Genomic DNA, 21438 nt, shown 5'->3' on the forward strand with positions numbered 1-21438 from the left:
GCCACTGCACTCCAGCCTGGGCGACAGAGCGAGACTCCGTCTCAAAAAAAAAAAAAAATACAAAAATTAGCTGGTTGTGGTGTCAGGAGCCCGTACTCCCAGCTACTTGGGGGGCTGAGGCAGGAGAATTGCGTGAGCCTGGGAGGCAGAGGTTGCAGTGAGCCTAGATCACACCACTGCACTCCAGCCTGGGCGACGGGAGCAAGACTCCATCTCAAAATCAATAAACAAATTGACCTAAACAATTTTTACTGATTTTATTTACAATTTTTATTCTATATCATATCAAAAGTTGTTTCTAATATAAGTTTGGATTTTTTTTTTTTTAGTAGTTTCTAATTCTCATCCAGATAATAAACTTACATTGCATCTTTTTACAGCCCATTTTTCTTTCCTTTTGATACCCGGCAAATGCTTTTTTATGTAACTGCATTTGATCGGGACCGAGCAATGCAAAGATTACTTGATACCAACCCAGAAATCAACCAGTCTGATTCTCAAGATAGCAGAGTTGCACCTAGATTGGATAGAAAAAAAGTAAGTTTCTCCCCGAAATCTTTAAATAATCTGAGCTTTTCAAAATAATGGGAAAACTAGAAATGTAGTATATCTAAATATGCATGTTGGTCGTGGAGGCCTTGGTCCTAGTCAGCTAGCCCTATTTTCCTTTCAGTCTCTTGGAACTGGGCTATCTGTGATTCTTCCTTATCCTTCGTTAAGAGTTTCTCTCCTCCCCACCCGCCAGTTTCTGAAATAATTTCTACAATTCTCTTTGCTCTTTTAGTTGTCGTAACTCTTAGACCAAGAAAGAATCTTGTCTTCTCTCACTGAAACTTTTTCATTCTAAATTAGGAGTTCAAACTATCTCCTGCCTTTAAAAATTGATCCCTTATGTAATAGTTGGAATTAATTGGATCCATTTCATTCCCTTAACAAGTCACTCCAACTAGAAGAGCCTGAAACAAAGTCCTTAATATATTTTGAGTCTCTTCTACCAGTTAGCCCCAGTGTTGCTAACTTAATCTATGTTTCTCATCTTGGCTCCACATTTGTGGCTCTGAACCACAGTGCCCTGAGCCATTTCCAGTGGAGACCGATTCTACAGTTCTCACCAGCACTGTTTTTACTTAGGTCTTTTCTGTTCATTTACCTGTTTGTTTTTTTTGCTAGGGATTTAAGTTTCTTTTCCTAAAGGCTTTATCTCCAAAAGTCTCATAAGAGACATTAGTAATAAAATAAAGGAGTTAGATGGGTGGCAGGGAGTGAAGTGTATACTGAAAAGCAAAACAAAACATAAAGCAAACATTGTAGTTAAAAAAATCTTCTTGGGCCCAGCGTGGTGGCTCATACCTGTAATCCCAGCACTATGGGAGGCTGAGGCGGGCGGGGCGGATCATGAAGTCAGGTAATCAAGACCATCCTGGCCAACATGGTGAAACCCCATCTCTACTAAAAATGAAAAGAAAAAAAAAAAAAATTGGCGTGGTGGCGCATGCCTGTAATCCCAGGTACTTAGGAGGTTGAGGCAAGAGAATCACTTAAACCAGGGAGTTGGAGGTTGCAGTGAGCTGAGATCATGCCACTGCATTCCAGCCTGGCAACAGAGCGAGACTCCGTCTAAAACAAAAAAAAAAGTCATCCTATTCATATCCTCATTAGGATTCCATAAGCACTGATATTGGCATAAATTAGAAATCTAGCAGGACCTTTTAAAATCTCATTCGCAAGTGTTTGTAGTAGTGCTTGTAGGATCTTGGCAGATCAGAGCCAATAGGTTTCCAGCTCACCTGTTTGACCTGTCACCTCCGTATCTATTTCTCTATCTAAATATAAATGTACCCAGGGAGATTTCATGAAACTGCAGCCCTGAGAATTGCATTGATACTTGGCAAAGATGATTTTTTTCTTCCCCAACTTGAATTTTCTGAACTTGCCATGGCCACAAGATAAATTAGTAATTACTCTTGCATCTGGTTTCCTTAATGTATGCCAAGATGCTGTTGATGTTTGTAACAATACTGCTACCTCTTAACCTTTTCTGAGTTACCTGTTTAAGGAATAAGTGTTAACAATTGAGTTGATTTTGTTCTTTTGCATTTCAAGAAATGCCACCTGTTTATTAAAGCGTAATATTGGTAGAGCATAATTTCCTGACAGTTGTACTTTCTTCGTAGCGTACTGTGAACAGAGAGGAGCTGCTGAAACAGGCGGAGTCCGTGATGCAGGACCTCGGCAGCTCACGGGCCATGTTAGAAATCCAGTATGAAAATGAGGTGAGCTTGGAGTCCGGTGATGGTTATTTAGTTTGACTTGTGTTCTTGATTAAATGTTATTTGAGTTTCTTGGTACTATGAAATTCTGAAAGACAGTTGGGAGTTTGCTGTCTTTTCTCTTGAATGATTTGTTCTAAGTTCCCCATTTTTCAAAGGTTCAACTACATACTAAAAGGCAGTTTTTTTCCTGGCGTAAGAACACATTTGTGTTGTTAGTCTTTCAGTTGATAAACTGAAAGGATATTTTAAACAGTTGATAACTTTCAAAATGTTTGAATTGCCTTTTTGAAAAAATCAGGTTTACTGAGATATAAATAATAACTGCACACTTCAGAAACATAGTTTTAAGGGTTGACAGATGCACTTTCACATCAAGATAAAGAATACTCCGGTCACCACAAAAAGTGCCCCTATTTCATGCAAAATCAGTCGCTCTGTCCCCTAACCAATCCTCAGCCCCTGATAACCATTGACGTATTTTCTGTCCCTGTAATTTTATCTTTTTTATAATATCATAAATGGAATCATGCAGTATGTATTCATTTGTCATTTTTCTTTCACTTAGCGTAATGCTTTTGAGATTCATCCATGTTGCATGTGTCAATTTGTTTCCTATTATGGAATAGTTCTATTATATGAACTATATATTGAGTATTCCATTATATAGGTACACCAAAATATGTTTACCAATCACCAGTTGATTCACTTTTTGGTTGTTTCCAGTTTTTGACTATTTGGACTAACATTGCTATGAACATTTGCATACCAAAAGATTCAAGTAATGATTTTCTGTATATTTAAGTCTCTTGGGATACTTCCCCCTTTTCTTTCACCTAATTTTTTTTTTTAAGACAAAACTTAGAGTTTTGGGGCTTCCCTGAACCTCTTACGGACTTAAAATTTCTAGCCAACCACTCTGCCCCTCAGCTTTCTTATCTGTAAAATGTAGGTAAAATAGTATAACCTCGAAGTTGTGACTGAGTTCATGTACATGAACTGGCTCATGGTAAGTATCATAGATTTAGCAGTTTAGTGTATGAGATACTAACTATGCCTATTTAAGTAATTTTAATCATGACTTTGATTTTTCATTCATTTTATTAAGCATTTTCTCCTTCTTGATGACTTCTGGAAAGCTAAGAGTATTCAGTCACCAAAGTTAAAATTATAAGTTGTTGTGTACTAGAAAGTATACTGCATGCTAGGGTTCCAGGTTAGGGCAGAGTCTCTGCACTGAAAAGATGACAGTGTAGTTAGGGAGACACAGGACAAAGGTACCAAAGAGTGTGGCAAGGTAGTGGTACAGGTGCCAAGTGAATGACGCATTCAGACGAGTGCTGTCCTCAAGATGCCTTGAGTTAGACCTTAGTGTAGGCGAGTAGGAAGATTGAGAGACCATTTTCTAGTAGGAGATGGGGCCTGAGCAAAGGGTCAGGCTTGGTGGTGAGTGGCAGAAGTTAGTACTGCTGTGGAAGTGCTGGGAGAAGGGGGATAAAAAGGAGGTGGCCAGATGGAGTGGAGGCCCTGGACTGCTGGCATAAGAGATACGAACTTTTTGAATCTAGTAGCTTGATCATGGCTGTTGCTCAGAGGATGCGGTTCTTCTATGTTGATGCATCCGAATTTATTACTCATAAGACTACAGGACCTTTGCTGTAACCATTTGGTATGTTTTTATTCTCTTTAAACATACATTCTACTTTCTTACTCCAGCATAGTTTTCTCTTGCCAGGAAATATCTTTCCTCTCTCATCCCTCATGGTTCTGTTAAAATTGCATCTTGCATGAAACCTAACAAGCTCAGAATGGCTTCACACAGACTGTTCTAAGGAGCAGGATTGGATTGCTGATGTGAAATCAAGATTTTATGCCCTTCCTTTATAGGTCTTACCTGTTGACCTCAGAAAAGATTCCAGGAGCTGCTTCATTAGGAAAGGGGGAAGTACCTCCACCCCTACCTCACAAGCACTGACTTTGTGAAATGCATAGGGCTTCAGGTTATGATTCAAATTCAGCTGTACATGTCAGCTAGTAGCCTTGAGGAAGAATTTCTAACTAGCTCTAGAAGAATCCCAATGAAAATCTCAGGTCACAGTGTGGGCTCCTATTTGAATTGGGATGATTGGTAAGCCAGGGAAGGATTATACCAGTCTTTGGGCTCACAAAGCCACCCAAACCCCAAGGACTGGGGTTACAAATGACCCAGTGACCCAGTCTCCTTTTGGGAAGGTGAAAGATCAGGAACAGGGAACGTGGAGCCTGGCCTGCCCACTTACTGGCTGTGTGATTTTGGGCAAGTTAACATAAACTCATCAGTGTCCTCTCAGTCCTTTACATAATTAATGCACCTGCCTCCTCATGTTGTTAGAATGATAAAATGAGCTGAAATGTGTGAAGCACTCAGAACGTTGTCATATAGTAAGTGCCAGTATGTGTTAGTTTTGAGAGAAAAAGATTCCTTTTTAAGTCAAGTTGTCAAACTTTTGTTTTTCTGTTTCTAGGGTGTTATGCTTTCCTTTCCTTTAAAAGAAAAATGAAGCTCAACCGAGTACCTGCCCTTTTAGTGGTGTAACTGGGTAGAATGATAATCCCTGAAGAGATCAGGTTGCTCTGTGGGAAGGCTGGCCACCCCCAGGTTGTATCAGCAAAGCAAACATGACCTGGGCCTTCCACCTTCTGCAGAGGCTCACAGAGGAAGTGCTGTTAGTGATTTAATATTTTAAGAATCCTTTTAGAAACAACAGCATTGGATGAAGGAAATAGACTAATTTGATCTGTGACTTCTGTTCAACCTGGGATAATAGTGTGCCGAAAGGAGCATTAACTAGCACCATCTGGTGGATACCATGTGTTACTGCAGGTTTTTCTTTGCTTCTCTTTTGTTCCTCAGTCCTCCAGTGCCTGGGATTCAGTGTAGAACAGAATATACAAAGTACTCCCACCCCATGATGGAGCTTATCTTTTTGTTTGGGGAGGCCAATACATCCACACACATTCATGTACACATATATGTTAGGCCGTGTGGAAGAAAAATAAAATAAGAGGATGAAGCATTATGGGGACGCGTAGCGTGGTCCGAGGACATTTGAGTGGAGGCAAGTCATTGCGGTCTGGGGGAAAAGTATCTCTAGCACAACAACAGAGAAGCAGTGTTCCTAGCCTGTTGGAGGATGAGTGTGGCTTGAGCATAGTGAGCAAGGGCAGAGTAGGAGGAGTCAAAGAGACTGAGTGGGATGTGCAAAGGGGTCATGTAGGCCATGGTAAGAACTGGAGCTCTGCTTTGAATGAGATGAAAAACCTTTGGAAAGCAGCAAAGGAATGCCGCGAACTTGTGTTTTGTAAGGATTACGCTTGCTCCTATGAGCATGGGATATAAGATGTCGGGAATGTTAGTGCAGAGACCATCTAGGAGACTTTAGCAGTAGACCAGATGACAGAGGATAGCAGCTGGGTAAAGTTGGTAATTAGTTTAGAATGCATTTTGAAGGCAGCGCTTAAATTGTATTTACTGATGGATTGGATTGTGCGGGTTTAGAGAATGGCCAAGGACAGCTCTAAGGATTTGGTTGGAGTATTCATTTTGGGGTTAATGGTGATACCATTTACTGGTACGGAATTCTAATAGGATTAGGGGTTAATCAGGAAAGCACCACTAGGCCCAAGCAGATCTCTGTTTTGAAAGAGTTAAATGTTTAGTGGACCACCTCTAAACTTTTAAACTAGTGTGAGTAATTTTTAAGAGTAACCATAATAATGCTAAAATAGTACCCTTTGTTTACGAGTAATCTGTAAATGTTGCCTTCTTGACAGGGTTACAGTTAGATTTAGTGTATAACCTATGATAGGAACTTGTTACTACCTGCATATCTTTGTTTATGGTCTGATCTGGTAGGACCTTGACAGAACAGGAAGGAATGAGCAAGCTATGAACACTGCTTCAGGCATGTCCACATCAGGTGTCTCATGGAGGAGTAGTTTAACTGTAGGCTGCACAGTCGCCTTCGGAGCTTGTTTAATAATACCAGTGCCCAGGCTCTAAGCTGAACGTGCCAGATCAGAATCCTCAGGACGTGGCACCCCTATATGTGTATGTGGCTAAAGCTCTGGGGATTCCAGTGCACCCTGGGAGTTGAGAAGCATTGGTGTCCTGTATGATGCCATCAGTCCTGTCTGTGCTGGTGTGGAATCAGACCTTTCATTATTTGTATTTTATTTGACACATCTCTATTAAATGGCTACTGTGTGTCAGGTACTATCAGAGATACAGGGTGACCAAAACAGTTATCATCCTGCAAAATATGCAAGCATATACTGATATTTTGGTAAAGTAATGTAGTAAGTATTTAAGTAGCTGTAAAATAAGCCCCAAGAAAAAAGGAGCAAACTAACTGTTGGGAGCAGATGTTGAGGGGAGCCTTCCCCTTGAGAGGGTGACATTTGAGCTGGTTTGGGGTAACAGTTCACTAAAGAGAAAAAGGGGAAAGACATCCATACGCAGACAATGCCATATTGTTCCTGAAGGAAAGATATGTTAGCCACAGTGGCACTTCTGTGAGTACAACCTGCAATCGTTCAACTGACATGTTGGGGCCTTAGCGGGTAGGAAGTAATGAAGAGTTGCTAGTTTTTGTCCAGGTGACCAGGACTGAAAGAATAAATCCGGTCAGGACATTTTTGGAAAATAGTCTCTAAAGCATCCTGGTAAACAAGTTGCTGTTAGTGTCCACATATCCAAGAGGTTGGCAGTAAAAAAGCACAATTTCTAAAATTTGAAATCGTTCTACTTGTGTTCCTCTGTAGGTTGGTACAGGTCTTGGGCCTACACTGGAGTTTTATGCGCTTGTATCTCAGGAACTACAGAGAGCTGACTTGGGTCTTTGGAGAGGTGAAGAAGTAACTCTTAGCAATCCAAAAGGTAATGCCTATCTGTAAGTTAGTTGGTTTGTGTTACTCAGATCAGGTAATGGACTCTGATGGTTTATTAAATATATTTAATTTCTAATGGACAACTGTGCTTGCTTCTTTATAGCCTCTGTTTTCTCATTTATCAAGTAGGGAAGGCCTCTCCAGTTCTAGAGGACTTCATTCAGTGATCCGCACTCCCATTTTGAGAATACTTAATTTCTTAAATGTTCTTAGTTACCAGGTTTTGTTTTGTTTTTGGAAACATCATCTAAAGTTTGGTGAATTGCTTGTTTTTCAGGAAGCCAAGAAGGGACCAAGTATATTCAAAACCTCCAGGGCCTGTTTGCGCTTCCCTTTGGTAGGACAGCAAAGCCAGCTCATATCGCAAAGGTTAAGATGAAGTTTCGCTTCTTAGGAAAATTAATGGCCAAGGCTATCATGGATTTCAGATTGGTAAGTTTAGGATGGTTTGCTTTTTGCAGGTTTGGTGTAGAATGTTCTGTGCAAGTACCTCAGTCTCCTGTAGTTACTGCTATACTTCAGAGCAGTGCTTCTCAAACTTTAATACACATATGAATTACTTGGGGATTTTGTTAAAAATGCCAGTTCTGATTCAGTTGGGCAGGGGTAAGACTGTCCTACTGTCCAAGATTCTAAGTTTTCCTATCAGCTCCCAGGGCACGCCCAATTGCCAGGTTGTGGACCACTCCTTGGGTAGCAAGGATTCAGATAATCAGGCAAGTTAAGGTGGTATTAATTATTTATTTTTTAGAGTCTGACATTACCTTTTCAATTCGGTAGGAAAGTTTGTGCATGTAACTAAACTTCATTAAATTTCCATTAGAGTGCTGTTGTGAAAATAACCCAAGTGATCAGCATTCATAGAGGTTGGAATGTTTCTGGACGTTTCTTCATTTCTTTTTCTCTTGAAATTCTGGCCTCAAGCAATCCCCTCACATTGGCCTCCCACAGCACTGGGGAGGTACAGGCACGAAGCCACCATGCTCTTCTCCCGTTTCCGGAGGCACTTTATCAGTATGTTTAATAAGACATTTTCACCTGTGGCCAAATTGACAAGTTTACAATTTCACTTTAACTGAAGAGTGGGCAGTTTATCAGTTAAGTTTAGAAGTTCCATTTAGTTTGCTATTTTAAATATAGTAAGTTTTTTCCCTTAACATTTTTTGCTTTGGGATATTCAATAATACAGACTACAGTGGAGTTGCGTTTAGAGCCCCAAATCAAGAGAATCAATCAGTTTTGTGTAGTGGGAGAAATAGTTCCTAACTACAGAATTTTCTTTCTTGGGGATTACTGGACCTATTAATATTTAAATGATCTCCTGAAGTGCCTTAGATGGAGGTAATGCTGGAAGCTTAGTGTGACAGTGAAAATATTATGCATATTCCGTTTCAGGTGGACCTTCCCCTTGGCTTACCCTTTTATAAATGGATGCTACGGCAAGAAACTTCACTGACATCACACGATTTGTTTGACATCGACCCAGTTGTAGCCAGATCAGTTTATCACCTAGAAGACATTGTCAGACAAAAGAAAAGACTTGAACAAGATAAATCCCAGGTAGGCTTAGAAGAAACAGTCGAGTGGATCAGGTCTTTATTTTAGAAAAATGAGGCTTTTGTTAAATGGTTTGTATTTGTCTCAGTTGTTATAGTAATGTTTTATTTTAGGAGATTTTAATTCTTTTATTATACTAACTAAGACATACGATTTCACAGTGGGTCACATGACCTATACTCAGAGCAGGTTATAAACTTCTTGATTAGCAAATAAAATACAATTCTAAATCACACCATAAATAAGAACTCTGATGTATCTGGGCAGATATTAAATCATCTTTTAGTAAGCATTTGAATCAGTAAAACTATTCTCAGAACAGATTTATTTTCAAGAAAGGTACCTTAATTTAGGAACAGTGTTGTTTCAAGAGATCTCAGGAAGATATTTTTTAAAGGTCACTGTGAGTGCCAACAACTATTCCTTGGTAATACATGTTGAGGTTTCTCTGTGACATCTCATAGATAACCTTGAACTTCATATCATTACTGTGTAATTTTAATGTATATAATTAACAATAGATAAATTACTTAATCTGAGATTAATAATGGTTCTGTATCTGGTATTAGAAGAAAACAAGGTTCTATTTTTTTTGTGGCACAAACCCAGAAAGCTTCTGTTTGGACTGGTAACTTGGACCAATATTAAATCAACCCTCATTTTATAAATAAGTAAGAATAGCACATTGAGATTCTGTAGTGAGGGGAGAGTGTCACCTCTCCTGATGAGGTGGAGAGGATCTTACAATAGAGGGATAAGATTTTAGAGTGCCTTTTCATTAGAAGATTTGTAAGGAGATTCACTTTATCCCCCGTATTAATTTGTAATTATGTGGTGTTGTTTCGAAAAGTAAGTCTATTAAGAGAAATTGGTATTCAAAGAGGCTAAGTCCACTTTTCTGTACAAAATTTGTCATTTTAGAATTTTTAGAACCATTTTGGTTTTCACTTAACAACTTGGTAAGTTTTAAACTATTACAGTGTTGTTTAGGATTATCTCTTAGGTAAATAATGGCAAAACAAAAAAAGGAAGAACAAAAAAGCAAGTAAAACAGGAGACTCTGTTTTAGGTACCATATATATGTTAATTTATTTAATCCCAGCAACTACCATAGAGATAACATGGGGTATTGTTATCTCTATTTTACTGGTGAGCAAACCAGGGCAGACAGGTTGAGCAACCTGCCTAAGGTCACTGACACACCTAGAGAACACAGAGCAGGAGCTCAAACCCAGGCTGTCTGCATGCTTCCACACCATGCAGGCTCTATTATATATGCTTGTCTCAAATGCAGTACGCCGCCACAGTTCTCTTGTCAGTAGTTTTTGTTTGTTTGTTTGTTTTTGAGATTTGTTCTATCCTTTATTATTCCTGATGTTGTCAGTTTAAAAATAGAAAATGAATGGCACAGAATCCACACTCCAGAAATTGACATAATAACCCACTGTGAACAAGAGCATGAGAAATGGTGACATTCTGAAAAACCACGTCCTGTTTCTTTAATAAAGTATAGAGATGGGGCAAGTTGTCCTGGCTCGGATTCTACTTGGTAGCTTAAAGTCTCTAGAGATACGGAAAATGTGCTAGAATTTATAATGTCCTAGAGATGTTTAAAGGGAATTTACATTAGTTTCTCGACTTACTATGTAAAATCTAGAGAAACTAATGTAAATTCCCTTTAAACATCTCTAGGACATTGTAAATTCTAGATTCCTGTCTAATAACAACACTTTGTAATGCACATCTTTACAAATAAATTTACCAATTTCCTTGGTAGCTATGAGAGGAGACTTTCCAATAGTGTAATAGTAATCACCTTAATCTGTGACAGGGAGTATGAGGATAGTTTTGAGAACTTACCAGTGGGGGAACATGAAAATGGAGAACTTTTTTTGTTTTTTTTTTAATCTTTCTGCTGAAGAATACCTCAAATGTAAAATAAAATGCCTCCCTTTGGAGGACTTCAAATGGCACCTAAAATGGAGAGAGGCTTAAAAGTGGGTTTTTGCGGAGAAGCAAAAATGGACATAATTTTGTGACCATTTACTTTCAATAATCTGCTGCCTCCTTGGTATTCTGAATTATTTAGAATCCTAAACAGCATTTAGTTTGCTCTTTAAAAAATGACTAATTAATTAATCAGAACATTCTAACTATTTCTAGTTTAAATGACTTAATTTTCTGTACCTTAATTGTTAGCCTATAGGAATTTCGTACACGGAGGCATTTCCAGTTTGGAAAGCCATTTGTCTTCTTTCTCCTAACTTGATGTCTTCATTTTTAGATGGAATTTACATTTTGGTATGTAGGGTTTTGATCCTTAAGTTTAAAAAAAATTTACATAGGCCTTTTATAATCTTACACATTTTTAAAAAGTGAGTAATAAAGATTTTTTAACATTTGTCTTACAAAGTATTGCTTGCCTTTTTCTTAGGGATTTCTCGGAACTTTTTTTTTTTTTTTTAATCACAGTGTTGCTGCATGAATACAAACTTGTTATGCATCAGAGACCTGAAGTAGTTGAATGAAGCCTCTGCAGGCTTCATTCTGTAGACTCGAGCTTTGCAGGGGGAGAAAGTTAATCACTATCACTAGATAGTACGTTTTTTATATTTACAATTTCCCAACTGTATTATCAGTATTTGCTGTATACTTATACAATATTGGATTCAAGATTAGCCTAGAATTAATGAAAAGTTTGTCTAGTTCTAGGGTCCACATTCTTAAAATTAACTAATATGCAACCTATTATGCACTTACTGTGAAATTTGATTTGCATGTGCTTAAATTGAGCAGCAGCATCCCATAATGAAGAAGGACTTCAGCCCTCTTTTCTTATACTTACTTCCTTTGTGATCTCAGTGACTTGTTCATATGTAGATTATGACCAGGAAAAAAATAAAGAAGCTACGAGTTAAAGGAAACCATCAGCTTTATTAGGATATCTTTTATTTTTTTAAACAAAAAACTGTGAGTTAATTTTGCTTGATACCATTTCTCCCCCATTTGTGTTTTTTAGACCAAAGAGAGTCTACAGTATGCATTAGAAACCCTGACTATGAATGGCTGCTCAGTTGAAGATCTAGGACTGGATTTCACTCTGCCAGGGTTTCCCAATATCGAACTGAAGAAAGGAGGGAAGGATATACCAGTCACTATCCACAATTTAGAGGAGTATCTAAGAGTATGTAATTGTGCGTCTTTGGGGGGTAGGCCAGTTGTGAAGACAGAGGACTTGGCCTGATTGTACCGTGCTTCTGGCTGCACACGCTATGGCTTGAGACCTTCCGCATCCCCAGGACCAGTGCATGAAGGCTGCTTGACTCAAGAGCTCTTTGCTCTTAAGTGCACATGTCAGATATTTCTTGTCTTATATAACCTTGAATTATTTCTCCTCAGGCTTGAATGCTATCTAATTACACCACATTTTCCTAGTTTAAAAAATTAGTGAAAAGAGAGATCATTTGTGTTCTTACTAAATTGCGTTTTTGCATTTCCATCAAGGCAGCTACCTTGACAGAGTTTATTCCAGGCATGCGCAGTGCACACTTTTATGTTTGGTGACACCTTTCAAATTACTGACTTATGGGCGAGGTGCAATGGCTCACACCTGTAATCCAGCACTTTGGGAGGCAGAGGCAGGAGGAGGATTACTAGAGGCCAGAAGTTCAAGACCAGCCTGGGCAACAAAGTGGGGGCCTCATCTCTACCAAAAAATGCAAAAATTAGCTGGGTGTGGTGACACGAGCCTGTAGTCCCAGCCACTTGGGAGGCTGAGGTGGGAGGGCGCTTGAGCCCTGGAGTTCAAAGTTACAGTGAGTCAAGGTTGCACCACTGCACTCCAGCCTGGGCAACAGAGCGAGACCCTTTCTCTTAAAAATACATATATATATATGTAGACAGGTTGGGTTCTAAGAACTTCACAGGATTTAGAACATTTTACATTAAAAATTAAAAACCTGGCCGGGCGCAGTGGCTCATGCCTGTAATCCCAGCACTTTGGAAGGCCGAGGTGGGCGGATTACGAGGTCAGGAGATCAAGACCATCCTGGCTAACACAGTGAAACCCCATCTCTACTAAAAATACAAAAAATGAGCCGGGTGTGGTGGCAGGCGCCTGTAGTCCCAGCTACTTGGGAGGCTGAGGCAGGAGAATGGCGTGAACCCAGGAGGCGGAGCTTGCAGTGAGTGAAGATCACACCACTGCACTCCAACCTGGGCGACAGAGCAAGACTCCATCTCAAAAAAAAAAAAAAAAAAAAAAGGAAAAAATGTTAAAAACCCTTAATAGTGGCTAATTGTGATTCTTCAAACATTACCCCTAATTCTCAATAATATTTTATCCTCTTCGGAAATGCTCATTTGATTCCCATCTAGTGAGGCAATATATAACTCTATGGCATAGGTTTCACATAAATAGATTTTTAAAACGCACTAAATATATATATGGCTGGACACAGTGGCTCATGCCTGTAATCCCAGCACTTTGGGCGGCCTAGGTGGGCAGATCACGAGGTCAGGAGTTCAAGACCAGCCTGGCCAACATAGTGAAACCCCATCTCTACTAAAAATACAAAAATTAGCCAGGTGTGGTGGTGCACACCTGTAGTCCCAGCTACTGAGGAGGCAGAGGCAGGAGAATCGCTTGAACCCAGGAGGTGGAGGTTCCAGTGAGCCACTATTGCACCACTACACTCCAGTTTGGGCAACAGAGTGAGACTTCGTCTCAAAAAAAAAAAAAAAAGCATGTATATATTAATTTGTGATGCTTGACTATATTTGCCAAATTCAGGAAAAGTAATTTTATTTGAACACAAATTGTATTTTAAATTACAACTATATATAGATCCTTATTACCAATGTTTGACAAATTTGTTTTGGTTTATTCCTGACATGGGGTGGAAAGGGCATTGGATTTAGGTCAGAATGGCCACCTACCCCTTGAACTGACCTTTCCACTAACTTGCTGTGGGACTTTAGATGGAGCCTCTGAAAAACTTCATCTCCAGTTTCTTCATCAGCTTTAAAAGAGAGAGAGATTATAGGTTAAATAATAACCAGCCGGGCACAGTGGCTCATGCCTGTAATCTCAGCACTTTGGGAGGCTGAGCCGGGTGGATCACGAGGTCAGGAGTTCAAGACCAGCCTGACAAACATGGTGAAACCCCGTCTCTACTAAAAATACAAAAATTAGCCAGGCATGGTGGTGCACACCTGTAGTCCCATCTACTCGGGAGGCTGAGGCAGGAGAATTGCTTGAACTGGGGAGGCGGAGGTTGCAGTGAGCTGAGATCATGCCACTGCACTCCAGCCTGGGCGACAAAGCGAGACTCTGTCTCAAAAGAAATAATAATAACAACCAAAATCCCCTGTTACTTAACAGTTGTGTGATTCATAAGTAATTCCTTTTTAATAGTCAGTGGGACTGTCTTCTCATCCTGTTTCTTCTGACTTTGTGAAAGCTATTCTTCCATCTTCCTAGCAAATAATGAGTTAACATTTAGATTGTTGGACCAGTAAGAGTTGCTTTTTCTTACCCTCCAATTGCGTGTGACTTCATTTCCAGGCTTTGCCTACTTCTAATAGGAAGCACACACTGCAGACAGGTTGGGTCTAAGAACTTCCTAGGATTTAGAACTAAACATTTTACATTAAAAATTAAAAACCCTTCATAGTGGGTAATTGTGATTCTTCAAACATTACCTTTAATTCATTTTATCCTCTTGGGAAGTTCTCATTTGATTCCCATCTAGTGAGGTAATATAACTCTATGGCATGGGTTTAACATAAGTAGATTTTTTAAACATACTAAATATAAATGCACGTGGCATTTTTTTTACGTTTTGTTATTAGTAAGAGCCCCACATTAGATGTCAACCTGAGGTTTTACTCATGTAGTTTTCTGGCAGGTATTTTAAAGACTTAATAACTTACTTATTCTTTATTAAGTGATTCAGAAGGGTGTTTCACTGTACTTTGCCACATATTAAATAATAAAGAGATTTGAAATTTTGTCACAGTTCTTTGAAAACTTTCTTTTTGCAGCTGGTTATATTCTGGGCACTAAATGAAGGCGTTTCTAGGCAATTTGATTCGTTCAGAGATGGATTTGAATCAGTCTTCCCACTCAGTCATCTTCAGTACTTCTACCCGGAGGAAGTGAGTAGCTTATGTCTAAAAAATGGTCATACCTATAGTTTTAGTGGAATGTTTCTGTGCTGCCTAGTCAAAGACGGTATTGTTGCACAAAAACAACAAAATGGGTATTTGATAGCATGGGATGGTTTGGGAAAGACAAGGAAAGAAAGAATTCCTGAGCAAGTAAGAATGTTAAGTAGGTGTCCTCTCTTAGATTGGAGGAGCGGGTTCCACGCGTGACAGAGTAAGCATAGCATCTTTGTCAGCCTAGACCCTCAGTGCCATTCAGTGGAGAATGGGGACTTGTGTGGTGTGTGGCATGTTCTGCATGTTTCTGTACTGCTGTGGAAGCCAAGAGACATGGAGGGGCCTTTACTTTATTCCTTAATGAAACTTCGATTCGATGAGACATTGTTTCACAAAGTTAGTCCTTGAAGTTTTAAGAAACTATTACAAATTATCTAATTGCCAAATACAGAGAATACTTCTGAGAATGGAAGAAATGGATTTATGTGCTTGGTTTTCTCTAGCCATCTGTATTAGTCGGTTTTCATGCTGCTGATGAAGACGTACCCGAGATTGGGCAATTTACAAAAGAAAGAAATTTATTAGACTTAGAGTTCCACGTGGCTGGGGAGGCCTCACAATCGTGGTGGAAGGTGAAAGGCACATCTTACGTGGCAGCAGACAGGACAAGTGCTTGTGCGGGGGAAACTCCCTTTTAAAACCATCAGATCTCATGAGACATATTCACTATTATGAGAATAGCCTGGGAAAGACCCGCCCCCCCATGATTCAGTTACCTCCCACCGGGTCATTCCCACAGCAGGTGGGAATTGTGGGAGTTACCATTCAAGATGAGATTTGGGGTATGGGCACAGCCAAACCATATTACCATCTTTATCTGAAGTGCCAAATCTCAAAAGAAGTGCTCACTGGTCGTGAGATATAGAAAGGCTCTAGAATGTGTCCAGTTTCCCTCCGTTTTGAAATCTTTTTATTTACTGTTTGAATACTAGTTTTAGAGTGTACGTCCACTACTGACTGAATCTGTAAATTTTTGATTAACTTAATATCTTAATCTCAGTTATATTTGTGTCTACTTTGATTTACTACTTTTTTTAAGCATGTAGTGTGCCTGATACTTGTAGGCACTGCTTGTCACCTGGAATAGAGTCATGGTCCTCACCACTTGCTGTATAACCTTATCCAAGTTACTGTATCTGATAGGACTGTTTATCTGTAAAATTGGAATAACCCCTGTCAGAGTAATGGAAATTAAATAGGCTGGGCACAATTGGGAGATGGAGGTGGGAAGATCACTTGAGCTCAGAAATTTAAGATTAGCCTGGGCAACATAGTGAGACCTCGTCTAAAATAAAAATAAAAATTATTAGCTGGGCATGGTGGTATGCACCTGTAGTCTCAGCTACTTGGAAGGCTGAGGTTGGAGGATCACTTGAGCCCAGGAGATCATGACGGTAGTGAGCTGTGATTAGGCCACTATACTCCAGCCTGGGCAACAGAGCAAGGCTTTGTCTTTAAACATATAGGAGCAAACAGTGAGCAGTATATAATAGATACTAAATTTCATTGGCCTCAAATTGGATTTTCTCGAAGTATGCAGTCTTCTACAAATCAGCAGTTAACCAGAGGAAAGGCATGGTTTTAATTTGAAACCAATGTTAGATTTTCTAAGGACATGAAAGCATATATTGCTTTCTAATATGCCCTCTATAATATCTAGGTTGGTCCCCATACAACCAACCATATGGCGTAGACATGCCTCTCTACGAAGTGTAAAGACCTACCCATTTGCTGTGTCCTAGTTCAGCTTGCTTATCCCACTTCTTTCTCCAGCTCAATGTTCTCTCCCTTGGCATCTGTTACTGTATACTTTTGTGTTTCTGAAAGCCAGGATTTATAAAATCTCCCTGATTAGAAGCAGATTGTCCATTCAAAGCACCTAAAGTAATGAGACGAAAGGAAAACTGAAATCAAGGGTCATCAGGTGTTTTTGGTTTGAGAGGAAGGGTTTCTCCAGAACCAAGTCCCTACAGATGGGCAAGGTGCTTAATAGTGCACAGCTAAAAAGGAAGTGGAATCTCTAAATTTTTTTTTTAGAAAGAGGTCCCAAGCAGAAAGTTTTAGTACTGAGACTGATACTCTTGTGTGGTACACATAGACCTTTATTTTCACTCAGGTAAGCAAATGTTTCTTTCCTAATTCTCTTTACCCTTATTTGAACTCACAGCTGGATCAGCTCCTTTGTGGCAGTAAAGCAGACACTTGGGATGCAAAGACACTGATGGAATGCTGCAGGCCTGATCACGGTTACACTCATGACAGGTGAGTACTGGGCTCTGCCGGGTTTTCTATTCATTCTGAAGAATGTGGAGAGGGGGGTGTGTGTGTATGCACACATGCACACGTGTAAACAACAAAAATGGGAGTGGCTCATTTTAAAATGTGTCTGCCTATTAATGGATGCCTGCTTCTGTTTTGGCCTTACTTCTCTCAAGATAGGAAATTAAGACCCGAGGGTTTCTTTCTCAAGTATTTCTGTGAAAATACTAGGGGTTGGGGAAGACATTTAATCCTGTTCCCCATTATTACACATAGTGAAGCAGAAATATCTGTACAGTACCAGATCAGGTCTTACTTATTACAACTGTAATCATTCCATTTGAATTCTAGTCATAACAGAAACAAATTTGATTGAGTACATTGTAATGGAAATACATGTGTAATTTACAAGTGCTAATCTATCTAATTTTGATGTCATGTGATGCAATGCAATGTGATTAAAACTCTAACCTGATGAAATAATTGTGGTATATTTATTTCTGTTATAGTCGGGCTGTGAAGTTTTTGTTTGAGATTCTCAGTAGTTTTGATAATGAGCAGCAGAGGTTATTTCTCCAGTTTGTGACTGGTAGCCCAAGATTGCCTGTTGGAGGTGGGTACGATGTTGATGTTTAGCATGTATTCTACCTATGGGTGGGTTTGTGAGTGTGAAACTTCAGGACCATCAGCAAGAGATTCTTTATCTCACTTGCAGTGCCTCTTAGTTATTCCAATATCATTAGAGTACATTGAGACCACTAGCAGGGAATTTCGTGGGGTTTGTCTTAAATTGAAGTGGGATTACTAATACATGTGTGATGCTGGTTAGATAAAATTCCAGGCCATTTGTACATTCTAAACTCTTAGTTGACTTAGATGAGAATGGATTCTAAAATCTGGTTTTTCAGATTGAATCCTAATATAAGTTAAATTGGTATTCTGTTGTTTTTGATTTGTTTTGTTTTTTGAGACAGGATCTCACTCTGTCGCCCAGGCTGGAGTGCGGTGGCGTGATCTTGGCTCACTGCAACCTTTGCCTCCTGGGCTCAAGCGAGATCCTCCTGCCTCAGCCTCCTGTCTAGCTGGGACTACAGGCACAACACAGCACCATGCCTGGCTAATTTTTGTGTTTTTGTTGAGATAGGGTTTCTCCATGTTGCCCAGGCTGGTCTGAAACTCTCAAGTGACTGACTCAGCTCGGCCTCCCAAAGTGCTGAGATTACAGCCGTGAACCACTGTGGGTATTCCATTTTAAAAATCAGAAGGCATAAAGAACTGTTGCCTCCATGTTACATAGCGATTTTTTAAATGATAAAGCAGGTTCCTTGCACTTACTGTATATTGAATGTGTAATTGCCAAGCAAGAAAGAATGCCTTGTGTATAATATTGTACAGCAGAGCGGTGGAATGTTTTCTGATAGTTGATGTTTTTTAAAAACTTAAGTTCCTTGTCTGTCTTTTTCTCTTAATCAGGATTCCGGAGTTTGAATCCACCTTTGACAATTGTCCGAAAGACATTTGAATCAACAGAAAACCCAGATGACTTCTTGCCCTCTGTAATGACTTGTGTGAACTATCTTAAGTTGCCGGACTATTCAAGCATTGAGATAATGCGTGAAAAACTGTTGATAGCAGCAAGAGAAGGGCAGCAGTCGTTCCATCTTTCCTGATCACAACAAGAAATGCAGTGTCTGCCTGTTACAGCAAAAGAAACAAATCATGATTTCTTTTCTAATGTATCACCTGAGTCAAGGAAACATGTTACGCCTTCTTGTTGTAGGAAAAACGGCTTGCAGATTATAAAGAGACATTTGGTTGATATTCATTAATGGCCCCATGGACTTAAAGTGATCAGGCCCTAAAACGTTGTTGTGATGAGGTTTCTTTAGCAAGTTCTTGTTTAAATTATCATTTATTTGATGAGTGAAGTTTTTAACATGCTTTGCTGTGTGAAATTTAAAAAAGGGATGTTTTTCCAGGCTGGAACAATAAATGTCGCTGTGCAGTTTAATTCTGGGCTGTGTGTATCCATCTAGCCAAGTCTGCAGTTCTGTTTCCTCCAAAGACAACTCTTGTACATAAGTACAGAAATTTAAGCTCACATGTATTTGACAAATATAGTTTAGTAGACTAGCTCTATGTGCTTTTCACTTTCCTCTGATTTTCTCTCCCTGACTCATTATTGTCTGTGCAGCTCACAGTTGTTTTTGTATACAACTCACAGTTCTCCAATTTTCATTACCCATGGGCTCGTGACCCATGGGTTCATTGTCCCATGTTCTGTCCAGTTCAGATCTAATTTAAAATTCATTGGATGGAAATATATTGAATATAATTCAGCTTTTGTAACTAGGTAGACTTTTCTTATAGTTTAGTTTGAATATAGTTTAGGGTATTACTGGCTTTTTGCCAGGTGACACACTAGGACTGTTTCCATGGCAATTCCAGCAGCAACAGCCTCTGGAGTGAGACAGGGAAAGCTCATTTGTTTCTTTTATGAAGGTGAAGAAGTCTACAGCTTGGGCTGGCCGGTATTTATTATTCTGTGGCCAGAGCATTTTAAATTAATGTAAAATTTTTAAACAGACTAAGCAGTTTTCCTTCCCTGTTGGAGTAAAAAAAAAAAAAATTTTTCTCTTTGTTTTTGTTTTACATTTTTGTTCATAGTCTTCTTTATTCCACGCTCCTCTTCCCCTTCTCCCAGTGCTGACTTGGGACAAAACAGTTCAGCCTTTGTCTCGACGCAGATAAAAGCACCTGTAAGCAATGCTGTCCAGTCGTTTTATGTGCTGATTTCTCAAATCTGCAATAATCCATCAGGTTAATGTTTTTACCTGAAAATAAAGAAAGTTTGCTTCACCTTTTTGTTTATAGTTTTGTGCTGTACGCATAACTTTCCATTGTATAGATGTATTTCAATGCAAGGAAATCAGCGTGTCTCCATGATTCGCATCATGGCTGATTTTGCTATTCAAACAATTTATAATAACAACTTGAAGAACCTAAAATGTGAAGAGAAAATGGGAGGAGATTCCTTCCTAAGGTCCAAAATTAAGCCTGTGGCATAAATTTGAAGGAATTTTCCATAATTCATCTCCTTGAAAATAAGAGATGAGCTAGTTTTTTGTTTTTTGGGGTTTTTTTTATTGAACTTTGAGAAATCAATTTTCTTTGACTGTTCTGTAAGTCTTATTTCATTGACATAGGCCCTTTTCCCTATCCCACCACCCAAAAGAAACTCAGTGGCTTGTTTGACATAGATTGCTGTGTCAATTTACACTTATATGGCCTTATATGGAAACGTCCCCTCCTGAGAGTTCACTTGGGTAGTGACCCCATTAAGTGGAAGGGAACTGTCAGAGGAGTTGGGGGCAGAGGAGTCTCTGCCTGTCTCTGCAGAGACTGACGAGTGAATGGCTTTTCCCTGAAATCCAAGAACGGAATTGTTCCTGCAGTTTCACCACTAACAGCACAGTTGCTGAGCAGCTTCATCAAGTGAAGTTAAAGAATGAAACCATTTGTTTTCAGCTGTTCTGATACTTTCCTGCAAACTAAGCACAAGGATTTTTGTGTGAACATAGCATTTTGTTCCTGATTTTTTTAAGGGTTCTGTTAAAATTTAGACATGTGTAAACAAAATAATGTTTCATCTGTACTTGACGTTTTATCCATGTTGTGGCCCTGGCAAATTTGGCCTCATCGATTCCAGCTTCTAATAAGTATATATGATGATTTTGACTCAAACTCTAAAGTCTTGAGTGTTTCAAAGTCTGTAGTTATCTGTTTAAAAGCCTCAGCCTTTAGCTTCTTCCTCCTCCAATACTCGGGACCTTTGGCTAATTTGGGGCAAGAAAACTCTTAAAGCAATCTCTCTTGGCAGAGGCCTTATTGCATCAGAGGGAAAAAGTATATACTTCATTTGCTGTAACTCCAGTTATGCCTTAAATTTATTTGCTTGGTAATCCTATCAACAAACACTAATTTCTTAGTATACTTTAAACACTTAGTTGGATAGCAGCTGAGATTTTGTTGTCCTTTAGTTCTTGCTGAGATGGAGTCAGTCAGATGTTAGTCATAGCTAACACCGAATTTGCGTTGTCATTTAGACAGTTACTGATTTGATCTGCTTTATACATGAGAACTTATTTTTAACTATTCTACTTTAAGAAGGAAGAGGTAGCTAAATGTAATCCCCTCT

At 39.3% G+C, this 21438-nt stretch overlaps 2 protein-coding genes across 29 annotated transcripts in view; one reads left to right on the forward strand and one right to left on the reverse strand.

Annotated features, from left to right (window-relative positions):
- The window catches only part of TRIP12 (thyroid hormone receptor interactor 12), a 153700-nt gene extending 134449 nt beyond the window's left edge, over positions 1-19251 (forward strand). For all 28 annotated transcript variants that reach the window (XM_050751071.1, XM_050751051.1, XM_050751053.1 and 25 more), the window contains 10 exons: positions 381-537; positions 2175-2273; positions 7074-7188; positions 7477-7631; positions 8595-8759; positions 11776-11940; positions 14802-14915; positions 17149-17243; positions 17750-17853; positions 18714-19251. In XM_050751071.1, coding sequence (XP_050607028.1) covers positions 381-537; positions 2175-2273; positions 7074-7188; positions 7477-7631; positions 8595-8759; positions 11776-11940; positions 14802-14915; positions 17149-17243; positions 17750-17853; positions 18714-18910 — 1366 coding nt within the window. In that variant the 3' untranslated portion in view covers positions 18911-19251. The remainder of the gene's footprint in view (positions 1-380; positions 538-2174; positions 2274-7073; positions 7189-7476; positions 7632-8594; positions 8760-11775; positions 11941-14801; positions 14916-17148; positions 17244-17749; positions 17854-18713) is intronic.
- FBXO36 (F-box protein 36) overlaps positions 1-21438 on the reverse strand; it is a 451851-nt gene that overhangs the window by 221298 nt on the left and 209115 nt on the right. The gene's annotated exons all lie outside the window — the stretch shown is intronic.

The sequence above is a fragment of the Macaca thibetana genome, chromosome 12 (genome assembly GCF_024542745.1).
Source record: "Macaca thibetana thibetana isolate TM-01 chromosome 12, ASM2454274v1, whole genome shotgun sequence".
Classification (NCBI taxonomy): Eukaryota; Metazoa; Chordata; class Mammalia; order Primates; family Cercopithecidae; genus Macaca; species Macaca thibetana.